Source organism: Drosophila takahashii, chromosome 2R, assembly GCF_030179915.1.
Source record: "Drosophila takahashii strain IR98-3 E-12201 chromosome 2R, DtakHiC1v2, whole genome shotgun sequence".
NCBI classification, from domain to species: domain Eukaryota; kingdom Metazoa; phylum Arthropoda; class Insecta; order Diptera; family Drosophilidae; genus Drosophila; species Drosophila takahashii.
The window spans coordinates 24,959,107-24,976,707 of NC_091679.1; the positions used below are offsets into that span (position 1 = coordinate 24,959,107).

Genomic DNA, 17,601 nt, shown 5'->3' on the forward strand with positions numbered 1-17,601 from the left:
AGAATTATTAGTTTTTAAATAATATTAAACATTGTAAAATTAAATTAAAGCCTCCTCCTTTACTTGTTTTTATTTCACACAAAATCTGTAATAGAATGTCAACTTTAAAAAATTCATATTTTTTTGTTATTCGCAAAGTAATTTAATTCTGATTTTCATAAACAATAAACAAAATTTACGATTCATAATTGTTCAAAGTGTTTCTTTTTTTGTGTCTTTATTTTTTTCTACTGTCACAAAGAACAAATATTTTACTTTCACCTTGATATTAGAAACATGGCATTTAAAATTTGTAGGTATTCTTGATTTTTGTATAAAGAGAGTTAAAAACAAGTTATTTAAAATGAACAATCGTTAATAAATTCAGATCTCGTTTTGGGAAGAAGCTTTTAAAGACTCCAAATCATCTTTCTTGAAGAAGCCTCTTAGAGATTCCTGGAGAATCTCAGTCGACCTTCTTCTTTGGCAGTCGGCGGGCGTCTGCGAGAGTTGAGAAAAGCGGGATTTCAGAGGGCCCTCTTCGCGATCGTGTTTGCAGTCGCGTTCGCTCATACATTCGAGCTTCGTGCGGGACTTCGGCTGCGAAACTTCGGGCCAGTTTTGGCCAACAAGCTGGGCTGTCTTGCTGTGGGCCTCACCGTTAGCCGAGCAGTCGAAACACGCAGCTTGAGGCGAGCGGTTCTTGCGCGCGCTTCCCAACCGCCTAACCACTTAACGCATTAACAGCGAGAAGCTACTAACCCACAGCAGAGGCTCAGTAGAAGTCGTAATCGCCATCGTAATCGTCGCGAGCGCAGAGTTCTGAGAGTGTTGTGCCAACAGAGATTGAAAGACAAATGTAATAAAACAAAAATAACCGAAAAAATAATACTATTTAAAAGAAAGAAAACAAAAAACAGTACATAATTGAGGAGAAACCTGGCTGGTTGATTGATTGTGGGCGTAACAAGTACACTTGTGATTCACACTCGGGAATAAATCCAGCATCGATCAGGGGACTTACGGATACCCAAACGCCGCATTGCACTTTGGAGCAGGGTAAGTCATCCCCGATCGCGACCTTGACATTTGGAGGAATCGATTTTGTCGTTCGCTGCTAATTGAAATGAATGCACACTCAGGCGGAGAAGATCGTTTGATTGGCACTTAAATTGTGTTGTACAATCATCTGGCTGCAATATTGTCCAAGTGGCGTTTTGAGACCGACTAGCAGCGGGCAGCCACAGCTTTTAATTAGCATTCTGTGGTGTCTTATAAATAAACATGGTTTTATGGTGGATGTGCTAAACGCCAAAGGCCACTGAAACACGCTGTCCATGAGTGTGAAATAAAAGCTAAGCTAAAGCTAAAGCTAGAGCCATGCTATATAGTACATGCTTCTATAGTGGGCCAAATGTGTGTTAGCATGTAAATTACAAAATCAAGTTCGTTGCCTGAGTCTTTTGTTTGGCCTGCACAAAAGGTTCTTTGGCTCGGCCAGGGAATGGAAACCAAGTCAGTGCAGTGGAAAACTGTTCAACAACCTTCACTGGCCCTGGGAAAACCCGTTCGCGTTCGCCATCGCGTTCGAAATGCGTGTGCTTAATTTACACGAAGATTAGCATTAAAGCTGATATAATTTCATATTTTTATTAACGAAAAAATGTCAGGCCAGTGTTTCGGTTTGCGGCCGCTTGCCTTGGCCAGAATTTATGAGCGATGTAATCTCCGCTTCGTCCGAAACATTCAATGCATACGAAATTCCCGAAAAAATAAGGAAGGCTGCGGAGAAAGATCTTGTGATTCAGCCGTCTATATAGTATATTGTATAGTATCGGCTTCATCTTCCGGGGGTCTTTGGCCTATTCGCCGTTTTATTTTTTCACGGCTTTTGTTATGGATTCGCCATTCCCGCATCTGGAGAACTATGTAAACAGAAAGACTGATTTGCATGCCAAATGAAAGCCCCTAATTAGGACAGCCGAAGAGGGTTTTGGCCTGGCCTACATTCGAGGGCCACTCGAGTCGCTCGCCCCTGAATTATGTCCACTTTAGCTAGAATTTTACACCCAATTATCCACGCAATTGTTAATTACGCATTTGATTGTGCCTCGGCGACGGCTCAATTTCAATTTCGAAGCCCAAATTAATGAACTCTAATTAAGCGGGGTGAAAAATATGTATGGGAAATAAAAGATATAAGAAATACGAGCGGCCTTTGTTGAAGTGCTTACGAGTCGAGTCTTTTCCTGCTCTTTAATTGTATTTCGGCTGCATTGTACTTGCCGACGACGACGACGGCTCTATTGATTGGCATAAATCGGTTTGAAGAGTTTTCATTTCCATGATGTAATTCGGGGCTGAGTGCTTGTCATGAATCATGGGCAACTGTCAATTATCAATTGCAGTGTTGGCTGCCAAATGGTAAATGGTATTAGCATAAACAAATCGAATCGATGACTAATCACAGCGAACGAATGTCAGAGAACACGACAAGAACAAGACGGCTTTTAATTAGCCGAAAAAAGACAAGTCTAGTCATCTTCAATCGCGGACTATTATTTTTGGAGCCAAGAATTTTGTGCGCCACTTGTCGAGGCCTAAGAATAGACCGAATAGACCGATGCCAAGGCCCGAAACGTGCTTGGCCAAATAAAAGCCGAATTTTTGCAAGTAATCTGAACATTAAAAACAATGTCGGGTAATAATAATCACTCAATGGCAACAGCAACAAAAGCGGAAGTCAAAGCCACACGAAAGTGCTGTGCAACAGTTTTTTTTTTCGTTATATTTGGATTTTTTTTGTCTTTTCTTTTATTATTTTTCGGACGCCTTCCTGGCACGAAATACTTTGGTGAGAATTGCAAATTCTCAGCACTGCAATGGGAGAGAAATAAGTGAAAATATTATGAAAGGCGCCGAGACGCCAAGTGAAAATCGGAATTTATAATTTTCGTGTGCCGATTTTCCAACCGCAAAAACGGTGCCCCGAGCAGCTGCCACTGCCACTTTTGCTGCTGCTGTGGCAGCATTTGCTGCCATGGTGATGCAATCATCGGCTCGACATGCACATCGAGTGACAGAGCAGACATTGCGCATACGCCGCATTGTGCAGAGCCCCACAAAGATGAAAGCCGAGTGGGGAGTCGCTGGCAGAGCATCTCCGAATCTGAATCCGAATCCGAGTCCAAATCCGAGCCAGAATTGGAGCAAGTGAGCAGGCCAACACAATGGCGCAGCCCCAATGCCCTAACTTTCCATCCATAAATCCAGCGAACGGGTTCAGATGCGGAGATGGGTGCCAAAGACATTAACATATTAGCATTTAGCTTACCAAAGTTGCGCGATCTAGATGGGCTTCGAAAGAAACCTTTGACAGATTGCTGGAGATACAATGATTACAAAGAAAAATGGCACATTTACAGTCAGCTTCTAATTAGTCTATCAGATGAAAGCAGAAAACTTAAATCTATCAATCTGTGAAAGAATACAAAATATCAAGTCTGAGATCTTCTTAATATATTTGGTCGTAGGTCAAGGGAATATTTTAAAGGTTCTAAAAAATACCAAAGAAAAAGAACCATTATGCCAATAAAAATAAAATCAAATAAAATATAACCAGTGTGCAAAATGATTTACGGGACTTTCAATTAGGAGCAAAAATGAATAAAATTAAATGTTATTAAATCTGAAAAAAAAGTACATTCAAATATAAACATGACCATCGAAAAACGTATAGTTAGACACGATGCAAGCATTTATTTATTATTTATGGCTTTACATAAAATTAAACAGTGCAATAAAATATATTAAATATATAATAAGTATTTAAAAATATTTAATATTAAAAAAATAATAGAAAATCCTAAATTAAACACAGTAAATAGATAGAGTAACTTTTAGAGCCGAAAAGGCTTAAATGTAGGAGTATTTTTATAGGAAAGGTATAAGTTACAATTCTCATAGGCATAATATTTACCCTGCTTTTATACGTACCAATTGTAGATACAAATTATATATATATCTGAGGACCCCAAAAGGTTTATGACACTCACACGTGCCCAGTGTTTTGGGCGTCCAAGACAGACTCTTCATCCATGAGTTCCTCACTTGGATTTTCTTGCATGTTGCGTGCCCCTCCATATAAATATTTTTAGGTTTTTTTTCATCATCATCATCATCTTCCCCAGTAACAATATGCGATTTAATTTTCATTTTCTTGCCGCTGGTCGTGGTTGTTTTGTTTTGTCGCCTTGCTCACATGGAGACGAAATAAAGTGCCAACTCATATAATGTAAGCCACAGATGCCCGCGTTGTTTTTGTTGTTAATGGCGTTGTTTGTTGTTTGTTGACTGACTTTTGTTGCGTTGCCTCAAAAGAGTAACAAGTGCACAGCCGCCCGCGACATTGTGCAAACAGTTTTATTCGATTTCTTGTTTTGTTTCTGCCCCAACTGTTGGTTTTGCATTTAAATCATTATGCCATTAAAAGACAATCTCGAGCGGTGGCAAATGAAAAGAGATGTAAAATTAAAGTGTTTCATTTTTGATTGGTCGCTGAGTGCTCATAATTTGCGTTGATTGAAATCCAAAATACACATTTTATTGCACTTCCAGCGCGTTCCGAAAGTAAGAGCAGAAATATTGCTTTCGATGATAAATGCCCCAAAACTCGTTCCAGCCGGACATGGAAACGCATGGGCCGAGTATGCGAACTCCAGTTTCGGTTCAGCTCGGTTCGGTACGGTTCACTTTCAAGGTTGGCCGGGGCGTCAAGAACTTGCAGAAACCGTAACAGCAGCAGCTGAAAGGCAAGCTGGTTGTCTTTGGGTGCCTTACATTTGGGTGTGGGTCTCCAGATGACAACGCGCTCCCATTTGAAAGGCAGCGGAGCCCAGAAGTGCATGGCACAAGCCACAAAATTGCGCAATTGCAACTGACTCATAGACATAGTTATAGTTGCCAATTAAGCGACTGCTAAGCGGCTTAGCGAGCGGACAAAGGAGCCCGCAGTTCGGACCGAAAGACTTCCTTCTGCGCCACGACCTTGGGGAACTGGTACGGCTGTGTAGCTATATGGTTCTATAAACCGATAAACTGCGTACTCACGCACAGAACAGTTGCCGCGTTGCTAAAAATACACACGCCGCGACCTTGAGGGGCTTACATAATTAATTGCAAGCGGGTCTCGGGTATGCGGAAAATGTGCTGGATCGAAAGACTCAAGGCACGAACTTGACGGGCATCGAAAGACTCCGGACACGAACTCGATTAGCACTTGCTGCAGCTCCCAGGGGGCAGCTCTTCTTTTCAAGCCACCGCCTTGTTTATCATTCCAACTAGTCCCCAAAAACCAAACAAGCGTACCGAGCGGCGGATTAATAAATCAGCAAACAAGATTAATCATCTGCTGGCCATGTAAGAAGCTTTAATTATTTAATGCAGTTTGAATTTTTCACAACCAAAGGCCAGCTAGATAATTAAATTTCATATCCCTGTCTTTATATACCTGACTTTATATACAGATGTTTCGGGTGAGTGTGGTTCTCGTTGTTGTCGAATGCGATCATCGCCAAAAAATCAACATCACGTTCGGCATACAAAAAGATTTTATATACTTATTAGCCAGGCAGCAGCAGCAGCAGAAAAATAAAAATAAAACCAAACCGAACCTCGCCGGCGATGGTGAAAAGAACGAAATGTTATGCGTATATATTATACAATATAAAACAGTCTGTCAAAAGAAGAAAAAAGCTGAAAAAACCAGAACCCATTGACGTAGGAACGCCAAAAACTTAATCATATCGCTTTAAAATAGAAGATGAAACACACAGAACTGAATGTTGCTCTTGGGGTTTTGACTTCCAGTCGAGAAGAGGTCAAGTCGTGGCTAGGCAATGATATCTTTGTGATATTTGACCATCATTAACAGCGGGCCCCTGAGTCATGAATGAAAGTGGAGTGGATTCTAATTAGGCAATGCCAATTCTCTGAAATTCTAAAGGTTTCAAAAGGTTACCGAGTGTGTACAAAACAATACTAGATTGAAACTCCGATAGGATGAATCTTACAAGACTTTGACTAACCCAAAACTTGTTCTTCCCTAGAACTTTTCTTTAAATTTCTCATAGACTTCTAGAGCTACAAAAATGTCAAAATCTTTGGCTCGTGGGCGTGTCTACATGGTCGTACAGAATATTATTCGCCATAAATCTTAAACTTTTGCCAAAAGGAAAACCAGTTATAATTTGAAATTTCTTTTGGTGGCCAAAACGGATCTTCGATCTTGAAGTTTTGTGTGTCTCCACAGAAGTGCGTGACATTTATCGGGTTTTATGGCCATTCTGTCCGTTAATTAAAGAACCAACGCCAACGCCATGGTAAATAGAAAGCCAAAGGCGGCGTCTTCAATGGCTGGGGATCGGTGAATTGTGAATGCTCGACGGGAAACTCGATCGCTGGCCATTAAAGCCCATGCTGCAGTTCTGGGTAATTTGGAAAACATTTAAATTAGGGCACGAAAGGGGTTGTCATTAGAAAATGCTGGGCATGTCGTGCCCTTAATGTGGCCACGCTCAGAAATGTCACCTAGGAATGGGAATGGGAAGCTAGAGTCCCCAAGAGCCAGACTCACTTTCATTGCCACTCGTCGGAATATGTGACACACATTTATTGGTAAATCGCATTTGGCCCGCAATTAATGCCAATCACGTGGCTGACCGCCAATCCACCTGACGGGGGCTACCACTACTGGATTTTGTCACAAAACGCTGACGGCAGTGCGGTGCATAAGCAAATCGGGCTGACTTTGAAGAAAAACCCCAAATGGCCAATTGAAATGCCAGGCCAGTTGACCTGGCGAGTAAAAAATAAAATGCAAAAATGCGAGCAGTGTTCGACAAAGTGTTTAACACCGAACAATTGTCAAGGCGCTCAATTAGAGGCGGTGACACTGGTGATTCGATCAATCGACCCAAGGAGCTGGCCGAGAAGAAACCAAACCCAAACCAAACACCCATTGTTGCCATCCGTGTGCAGAGTTCATTGGCTCGCAGATCGATTGGACTGATTGCCTAATAATCTTTTCAGTGCGTGTCCCATTCGCCGGGGATTTAATTCCGACTGCTACTCGCAGATCCAATCAAAGTCATTCGCACCCGCTGCTGGCCCAAGTTAATTGTCTCATAATTATTTATAATAATTTCGGAAAATGTTCTACCGTTGCAGAGGAAACGAATCGAGCGAACAGACGGACAAGATGATTTCGCGCCGCAAGATCATATCGCGTTCCCTGGACAATTTGGATGCCATCGGGCAGGAAGAGCAGGAGGAAGACGTCTGGCACGATCGCGAGAAGCTCTTCAGGGTGCGTTCTCCGCCTATTAGAACTCATTTGGGGTTTATTGACTTTATTATTATTATTATTAATCCGCAGGACCACATCAACGAGGTTCTGTCCAAGTGGGAGCAGATCGATGACGAGATCTGGGCCAAGATAATTGTCTTCGAGAAAAACCGACGCGTGGCCAAGGCCTACGCCCGCTCCTCTGTGATAACCATAAACGGATCCAAGAATGGATTCGATGGAGTGCGGTGAGTTTGAATTTATAATTTAGAGCCAAAAAAAACCAAGATAAGTAGTATTATTATTTTATTTTACAATTTTTGTTAGGCCGAGGTATACACTCTAATACTTATAAAGAAATGTTTTCTGAAAGAATAATTTGGAAAAAAACTAGTCAGTGCAAAAAGAACAAAAATCCCCCATTGATTTCGAGTTAATTTTTCAAAATCTACGACACTAATTATAAAATTATCTGTAACTATTTCCAATAAAGTATATTTTCCAAAATAGTTAATTAATTATCAAAAACTTTTTCCAATAAAGTACATTTTTCAAAATAATACATTTCTTTCTAAAATGTAGTAAATTAATTATTAACTCCAAATCAATGGTGAATATCTTTGGTTGTACTGAAATCTTCAGAGAATCGAATTTTTTTACCGATTCGCCAAGATGTAACATTTAACGTTTTGAAATCCAACTAAATTTATAATCCAAAACCCACAGCATTGGCCTGAATGGCTTCGATAATCCCATGCGCGATGCGGAGACGAAGGTGATCAAGAAGTCCATCGGCGATGGATTCAAGGTCAAAATGGACGACACCGGCAACATATTCATCAAGCGGTATGGCAAGAGCAGCATCTATGTGAACACCACTTCGCAGGGTAACGAGGAGACGGTGATCGGGGGCGACATAATCCAGATGCCGCAGATGTCCCTCACCTCGGGAACCTCCGCACGACTCTTCGACATGAAGAAGTTCCAGACGAACATAAACCGCGAATTTGCGCGCTCTTATCCGGAACGCGGACGACTGGAGCGCCAGTGCCTGTCCGCCGTTTCGCTGGTCAAGTCGAACAACAATCTAATCAACACTCCGGTCTGGATATTGGTGGTCAACGTGGTGGCCATGGACATGCTGAGGAGTCGCCTCCAAACCATTCCCAAGTCCCTGGACGCGATGGGCATGCGAGTTCCGCTGACGAACAGCAGCGAGGATCCCTACTCCACCATCGAAAGCCAGGTGGGACTGATCTATCCCACGCCCGCCGCCTCGGATGATTCGCAGAACTCCCAGAATTCGCAGAACTCGAGCAACTCCAGCAAGGGTCGTCGCAGCATCTTCAGTGCCGCCTTCCTCAACGAGGGTCCATATGTGCCCAAGGTGGGTTTTTATTTTAATTGATATTTAGTAATAGGTTCTTTACTTGATCGTTCTTAGATTTTGAGTTGAAGAGCTAGATCAAGAAGTAGACTAAATGGTAATTATATTTTAACGTCCACATCTTCAAAGATTTGGAAATACTATAAAAGCAATTTTGTTTTTATTATCTGGGCCTATTAAAGTGTAGAAGAAATTTTTCAAATCGAACCATTCATTTAAAAGTTATGAGCAAGTAATGGTAGTCATATATTTAACATTTTTAAATGAAATACCAATAATGAAAAAGCTAAATGTCACATTATTTTCTTAAGTTCTAAATCATTCCTTATGTTTGTAATTTTCGCATATTATTGAAGCATCATTAAATAAAATTTTTTAAAGGTAAACAAAATTAGAAAAATGGCTTAATTAAAGTTTAATTGTTTATTAATTCGTAAAAGTATATTAACTGAAAGTCGGAGAAATAAATAAATTAGGAATTTTAGGATTAGCTATTTTTTTATGTCAAGATTCGTATTTCCTTACCATTAACTAACTAAAATACTTAATTTATTATTTTAACAGCCCGACTACGAGTCTGGTGGATCGTTGATGCCCATTTACGCGGACAAGAAGCGACAGAAGAGCAGTGGGGGGCAGCAGCGGAAGAAGCAGGACGATCCGTACTACTGCGGCCTCCTGGCGCGGATCCCCAACTTCATCAAGTCCTCGAAGCAGTCGTGTCCCGGTGGAGCCAGCAAGCCCAAGAAGGAGCCCAAGATCTCGCGGAAGATCTCGGCACAGCACCAGCACCACCAATTCCATCAGCCGGCACAGCCCATCCCCATCGCCACCTTCCACCACTCGTACTTCCCCTACAAACTGTATCCCCCGCAGCACCGTCTCTCCCAGTCGCAAATGTCCCTCTGGGATGCACGTAGTCTGATCAGCGCACATGGTAGGTCGCAACCTGATAAAAATTTCCCTAAACTAAACCCAAACTAATGTGCCTGTTTCCCCCTTTTCAGAATGATCATCCTGGCTGGCCCTAATTTATTCATCGTCTAGTGTTAACTTTACCATTATTTAGTCAAAGCCTACGATTTAGTTTAAATAGTGGAGGATCAATGGATCACTGGATCATTCGATCACCGGATCCCTGTGGAGTGCATTTCGCTCAGTTTTGTGATAAATGCAGCGAAGTGCAGCCATTTAGCGTACAACTCTTAATACGCACTAACCCTAATTAACCGCAGTTAACTTTAAGGCAAGCAGAGAGATTTAATGATTATGCAATTTGTAATGAGTAATTAAAATTTTGCCATAGTTTCTTAAATCGTTTAAGACTGAGAGAATGTCCTAGAGCCCACGAAAAGCGCACGGAGAGATTGGCGGATATTCAGGATGGGGGCAGAGAATGTCATAAGCAAATTAATTGCTACTTTAGGCGAGTTCAATTTATTGTTTTCTTATTATTTTTTGCTGTACATACAATTCATATGTAAATAAGTTCGAATTAAAAACATGTAAACGACATTAGTGTGCATTAAAGAAAGTTTAAAAAGTCCATGTGGTTGTTTCATTTTAAATGCGTTATTGGGTTATCTGTTTTAATTTAACATTTAAACAAGTATTTTCTTTGTAAATCGAATTTCTATGTTTTTGAGACATAGAATTTTTAAGAACATTTGTACTTGCAAAAACTTTGAAAAAATCGATTTAAATGTGAGTCTCTAGACAAATACCTATATAATAAATTTTAAATTTAGTTACATGCTTGGCTCACAAGGACTTGGGCCTAATCATCATTTCAGCTAATATTAGCGAAATCTTGTCGCTACGAAAGCCATTCCAATGAATTCCATAACCAGTCGGAGATGTTCCATCTTTGTAGTATTTTCCAGTAAGTTTACTGTAATTATAATTTTTTTAAATTAGTCATTTATAATCAGTTAATTTAAAAAGGCATACCAGTGGAAACAGTTGTAGTACCACCAACCACCGTTAAAATATTCGGCGCAATTTAATGTATTCTGATCACCGCTATTGTCACGATCAAATGTGGTGAACTTCTTTCCCTTATGCGGATTTAAGGAGTCTCCGGCAGTACCAGAATAATTTCCCAACGATTTAAGAGCGTAGGATTCCTGCTCACTATCGATTTCAAATTCATTGTAATCAGCAAACGCAGTAATTCCATTAGGATCCTCAAGCTTCACGGAAAGTTCGTGTGTTTTATCCTTAGTCAGTTGGTGAAGTTTCTCCACCCCAATGAAGAATTCTCCCCTTAAGTCGCCAAATCCATTCTTATAGTCCTTCCAGTTCCGATTGAAGTCCTCTGTTCCTGGAGCCTGACGCCTTAAAATAACCATCCAGCCAGTGGAATTACAGGAAGCATTAAAAATATCCATCCCGGGCCTATTTATTTTGTATGTTCCATTTGGATGACCGGTAGGGCATCTGTCTGTTCCACTACACAATAATAGTTCTTCTGTTACTCTGGATATTTTTGCTAAGTCGGTCATTGTCTGATTAATTAAGCCATCGATTTTATTATCTTTGTTAATAATCTGTTCACGCAGGTCCTTGATTTCAATCTCCTTTCTATCAATTTCTTCACCCTTCCTCTTTATTTGTTTCCTTATATCCTCTATTATTTCCTCTTTTGTTTTTATCAAATAAAAACACCTCTTAACGAGGTAAAAAACTAGTGACGATCGCACCTTTAACATACAAAAGTTCTGATATCAACATTTGTGACGAAAAATTATTACACTCGTCATTAAATACACTTTCTAAGATTTTCTCATTCGGCCCGCCCTAGCATACTATTTTAGCCTTTTTACCTTCATAGGCATTTTCTATTGCTGCGTGCCGAATGAGAAAATCTTAGACAGTGTATTTAATGACGAGTGTAATAATTTTTCGTCACAAATGTTGATATCAGAACTTTTGTATGTTAAAGGTGCGATCGTCACTAGTTTTTTACCTCGTTAAGAGGTGTTTTTATTTGATATCAGAAGTTTTTGTTTGTTTATATTTGCTCTCATAGGAGCTGGTATATACATTTAAATTTAAATTGGTCAATCATAATTTGTAAACCATTGTATTTAAACAAATTAAGTTAAAAACCGTTTAAGTATTTCAAAATACCTTTTAAACGAGGTATAGCACATGTCTGTAGCTTCAGTAGTGTAGAACTTACAAACTAACGAAATTTAGCTATTTCTAGCTTTTTTTCCGCTAAAGCAGCGGGTTTTTCCAAAAGTCGTAAAACAAAAGTTTCCTATTTGGAACTCTTTAAAACAATTGAAATGATTCTATGAGCCTAAAATACAGTTTGGATACCCACGCACAAAATTAAACACTCAGGAAGCGTTAGTTGTTCTGAGCTGGCAAAAGTGGCTATTTTCGTTTCTGAATAACTTTTAAACGCGATTTTTTACATAAACATAATATACAAAAATTTAAGGAATCTCAAGGGCTATACAGTTTAAAGTTGTAAGGAAAATCGTTAGAGCCGTTTTTGAAAAAATTAAAAAAAAGCTAAAAAAAAAGTTTAAACAAATTTTCTTTTGTTCATATCTTTTTAACTATTACATTTACACAAATTGCACATAGAAGGCGTATATAGCATTTAAAAATACCTTTCAAACGAGATGCAGCACAAGTCGGTAGCTTTAGTAGTATAGAAGTTACGGCTTTCTGAATTTTAGCTATTTATAGCTGTTTTCCCGCTAAACTAACTAGTTTTTCCAAAAGTGGTAGAACAAAAGTTTTTTATATCGATGTGATGAACGTCATATCAAATTTTCAAAACTTAAAAAACATGTTTTGGACAAACTGACAAACTGACAAACAGAATTAAATTTTCATTTTGGGAAGAAGAAGAAAATCTTATTTTGGCTATAACTTTTGAACGGAGCGTCGGATTTTGACATATGACCCCTCATTCGACGGGTATTTTCAAAAGGAATACAACTAAAACATTGCATTTTATCCCCACCGGCCCCAACAGCTCCAAAATTCGAAATTTTCACTTTTTCACTTTCACTACTCTCTCTCCCAAGCCAATTGATTTTCTTAAAGTCTTGGTATGCAATCCTTTAAGTTTTTGCAATACCTTTCGATTGGTGTATTACTCATTACGATCGGACTATCACAGCAGATTTTCAATTTTGCGGCTATATAATAGTAGTCGCCTTTGCACACTCTCCTGGTGCGCTTCGTCACTACATGGACTGCCGTCCATAGTGATTACGTCGTCTTTGTTTTTCAGCTCTTCATTTTTATCATTAATTTACTTAATATAAGCTTTAATAAGCTCTTCCTTTGTTTTGATTTCGTCTTCAGCACTTGATAGCCGGCTTTTAAAGTTATTGATTTCAGCGGTCATATTATTCACTTTATCAACGTTGGCATTTAACTGTTCATTTAGAGCAGCGGTCGGCACACACATACGTTGACATTTTGTTTTGTATTTGTGTGAGTAATTTGCACTGGGCAGCTCATCGATGTGTGTGTGCAGACCGTTGTTCTACGTTATACATGTGCGAGCAGCGCGGCGGCAGAACAAAACCCTACGCTCACTTAATAGGGCGCTGCCGACCGCTGATTTAGAGCCTTATGTTCTATATCTTTCAATTCTAATTTGTCGTCCTTGCTTTTTAGCTCTTCTGTTCTGTCATAAATTGCCTTATCTCTAACTTTTAAAAGATCGTTTGTTCTTCATCACTTGATACCCGGCTCTGTAAATTATTGATTTCAGCGGTCATATTATTCACTTTACCATCTTTGGCAGTTATCTGTTCCTTTAAAGTCTTATTTTCTTCATCTTTTAATGTTAACTCTTCTGTTTTATCAAAAACTTCTTTATCTTTAATTTTTAAAAGTTCCCCTTTTGATTTGATTTCTTCTTCAGCACTTTTCAACAGACTTTGTTGCCTATCAATATTTTCCGTCACAGACTTTATTATGTCATCTTTTTGTTTTATAACAATTTCTTGGTTTCCCAGTTGTTCCGTTTTTTCCAAAATTATGCCACTTTTTAAATTAATAGACTCTTCTGCAACTGCCAACTTACTCTTTAGGTCATGAACACTACTTAACAAAACTTTTTCGTTTTCTTGAAGCTGCACCAAATTTTTAAGAACGATATCGTACGCCGAAAAAAAATATTTATTGCATTCTATTTGTTGTTTTTTATTGGTCAATTCCTGCAGTCTATTTGCATTTTTAGCAAGAGATGTCTTCTTAAAAGCCGAAATAACCAGAAAAAGCACCAAACACTTTAATTCCATCATGTTAAATTTGTATTTGTAGAATATGTACATTAGGGTGGTTTTTTTTTGTATGAAAAATTCTAAGGTCCTACTCTCACCCCCTTATACTTTGCGCGTTGGTGCATTTAAGACATACCAAAAAGAAAAAATTTAAAAAAATGCGATTTAGTGCTTGCGCATTGACCTTTAAGTTTATCACTCATACGTACTGTTGCCCTTGATCAAATATTTTAATTTCATATAGATGGCGTAGACTTGTCATTACTTATTGAGTCTAAACATAAAGGTGACCTTGTCACCTTTACAAACGGCTAAAGAAAAATAAAATCGCTATGGCTATATAAGTTCCAACATTTAAGGGAGTCGCAGCACAGAATCAAACAAATTTTTTTTTATTTATTGCCTCCAAACTATAAGCAGAATATGTGGATAAAAAGCTATTTAGATATTTTTAAAAGAAGTAACATGGGGTGACTCTCTTAGGAGTATATCGTAGCCAAAAAAAACCCTTGCTAGGGTTTTATAACAAGTTTAGAACCCAAGTCGAAACCTAAATTTTTACCTTAGTTTGTTTTCGTAGTCTAATACAAATTCAGGTGAATTACATGGACTATTATTCAAAAAATTTGTCTACATCTACATTTATTGAATCCTACATATTTAAATAATAAAAGACAATCAAAGCAATATAGTTATACCGAAAATTCATAGATTTATTTATTTTGTCCCTGCATTATAGGGTATTGTATTTTTAGTCAAAAGTTTGCAACGCAATGAAGGAATGATTTCCGACCATATAAAATATATATATTCTTGATCAGCATCACTAGGAGAGTCGATCAAGCCATGTCCGTCTGTCTTTTCTTGTTAAGTCGCCTTATTCGTCAAAGGACGTACTCGAATTTCCTTGCTCTCCCATACGCTAACCAGCATTTTTGCAACAAGCTGAGCACTTTCAGATAAGAAACTTTGTTTCAGAGGAACTGTCCTGTAGAGCAAAGTACGGTCCTCTTTAACGGCAAAGTTTCTTCTTCATCAAAATCGAAATTTAGTTTTCCAACCAAAAAAAGGTGCTCTCCATTTTGTTAACGATTATAAACGAAATCAAATATTTGACAAGTGTAGATATGGGAAAAGATTTGCCTTCCCAAAATTCATACTGGCTTACGTGCCGTATGAGTAATCTTTTTGGAAACTTTGAGACCATTGCGCAAGCCCTTAGACTTAATTTAAAATTTTTTTGATTTTAGTTTAAGTTATTTTGCGCAAATATCTTGTGTTTAAAAGGGTGAGATAAAAATTCCTTATAAAAAACCGCCCTAATGTACATAAGCAGCGCCTAAGAATTAAACTGAATTTCAACCATGGTTGTACCCATATTTATACTCAGCACTGAAAAAATCAAGAAGAATTTAAGGTTTTGATGAAATGTACATAATGTGTCCATTAGGGTGGACTTATTTTGTATGAAATTTCTAAGGCCATGCTCTCACCCCTTCATATATAGCCTTTTTGTATCCTTAGTCCATTAAAGAAAGAAAAAGTAAAAAATAATTAGTTTTAGGCGGTGCGCAACGGCTTTAAAGTTTATTACGCATATTTCAGATTCATCTAGATGCCGTAGACTTAATTTTATACTTTGACAGTATTTTAAAAAGTATCATAATCACTTTCCCGAGCTTTTTAACAAGGGATGAAGTCGTTGATAAAAGCGAGTCCCTGGGAGACAATTACAACTTAAAAATAACAATAATAACGAATAATCAAGGACTTTTAGAGTACAACTTATAAATATTACGGTCTCTGAAAAATAAGAGTTTTCTTCTTTGACGAAAATTTTTATTGGCGAACGCAAAAGTGATAGTTAATCTTTAAAATTGTAAAATAGAATCTCTATTTCATTGTGAGTCACAAAAAAAAATGGTGAGTCGGGGATCGAACTCGGTCCTTTTTGTTCGGAGACAGAAGCTCTACTGGCTAGGCTACGTCCAACTGTTAATATTCATGAAATACATTTCTACTTGACTCTTTTATTCGAGCGAAACCAAAAAGTTGACATGTTAAAATCTGACAAGAAATGGAATGGGGTAAATTCCTAGTTTTACACTTAATTTTTAGCGAAACTTTAAGGCCATTGCGCACCGCCTAAACGATGAAATAAAATTTTTCTGTTTTCGCATAAATTTATTGGACACAGAAACCTACCATTTAAAATGCTGAGCTCAGTTGACCTTAAAGAAGTCCACCCTAGTGTCCATAAGTATATTGCGTACACGTATGGACATTGAACATATATGTATTCAATACAAATATTAATAAACGAGATAAGAAAGTAATGTTTCTAGAACTGTAAAAATCAGAAACATGAAGATGACTAAGCACTGGTACTGCATTTTTTGGGCGATACTTATCAGCAAATAAAATAATCATTTGACTTTCATAAAAAAAAACAATAGGGGACACTCACAGAAATTATATGGGAAATTTTAGTAATAAATTCTTATAATGCTTGGAATTTCTTGGGGATTTTATTTAATAATTTAATTTAATAAACTTGTTCCAAGGAAGCCGGCCAGCCGATGTTTATATAGCCTTGCATACCTTACCAAATCATTTAAAAATTACTTTCAGATATAGTAATACCTACTAAAAACCAACCTAATTAAAAATGTTAAATTGAGTCTAACAACTGTTTTTGTACTATTTTAACATATGTATGAGTATTTTTCGATCCTTTTATGGTACCTATATAACTTCGTGAGCCAAATTTTTGTTAAAGTTTATTCGAAACTATGAAATATTAATATTGAAAGTTATACAACAAGTTATCCAACATGATAAAAACCAACGAAGTATACTTTTTCCAAATTACCTTTCCATTAATTTTAAGATCGATCCAAAGGCATCTTTATATGTTTAGTGGTCATCTTACGGCGGCCTATGGGAGCTGTAAGACATAGTTGGCCGATCCGACTGGTACCGTCTAAAATCCCTTAACTTGCAATAGAAAGTAGTCTTTTGGGAAAATTTTCACTCCCTTTACAATTAAAATACATCTAAAGCCCACAGCGCAGTGGATATAAAGACAGCAAAAAGTTAATTTAGTTTTATTTGAATTTAAAGTACAAAAAAAGGCCGCCAAGTAAAATGTACTAAAATCTGATGGCAGAAAATTAAAATTTATCGTTTTTTTAGTTCGATAACCGATCTTACGATGGGTATTCTGCTGTGGGCAAACGCGGTCACACTACAATCTGTTGTGTTTTCAAAAAATATCGATCATTTTATATGTTTTACACATCTCTAATCTTTTGTGCAGGTTTGGATAGGACAAATATTGGCGCGTCTTTTCTGGAGATTTGCGACCTAAATTGAGTGCAATAAAGAGCGGGAGAGTGCGGAGCACCTAGCCGCGACCATGGACAAGTTCCTGCTGCGCAATCCCACGTGGAAGACGAAGACCTACGGCTCGATCGTGGCCGGTTCCAGCGCAGCCGCCGCGAAGAAAACAGCGGCGTCACCGATACGCCGACCGTTGCAGGATTCAAATCTGGGGGACTCCAGGCCCAAGCCGGCGACCCTGCCTCCCAAACCCCAATCTCAGGCCCCGGCAGGTTGGCTGTGCATTG

At 38.4% G+C, this 17,601-nt stretch overlaps 2 protein-coding genes across 2 annotated transcripts; one reads left to right on the forward strand and one right to left on the reverse strand.

Annotated features, from left to right (window-relative positions):
* Positions 1–637: 637 nt before the first annotated feature.
* On the forward strand, positions 638–10,257 carry reb (rebuf). The gene is made up of 6 exons (XM_017155536.3): positions 638–1,038; positions 7,207–7,345; positions 7,415–7,572; positions 8,051–8,711; positions 9,276–9,648; positions 9,719–10,257. Exons 2-6 carry the CDS (start codon positions 7,238–7,240, stop codon positions 9,721–9,723), a joined length of 1,305 nt encoding a protein of 434 aa, XP_017011025.2. The 5' UTR covers positions 638–1,038; positions 7,207–7,237; the 3' UTR covers positions 9,724–10,257.
* A 215-nt stretch (positions 10,258–10,472) lies between these two features.
* On the reverse strand, positions 10,473–11,101 carry LOC123002556 (angiopoietin-related protein 2-like). The gene is made up of 2 exons (XM_044392930.2): positions 10,662–11,101; positions 10,473–10,602 (listed from the first exon to the last, which is right to left on the reverse strand). Exons 1-2 carry the CDS (start codon positions 11,099–11,101, stop codon positions 10,473–10,475), a joined length of 570 nt encoding a protein of 189 aa, XP_044248865.2.
* Between the last annotated feature and the right edge of the window lie 6,500 nt (positions 11,102–17,601).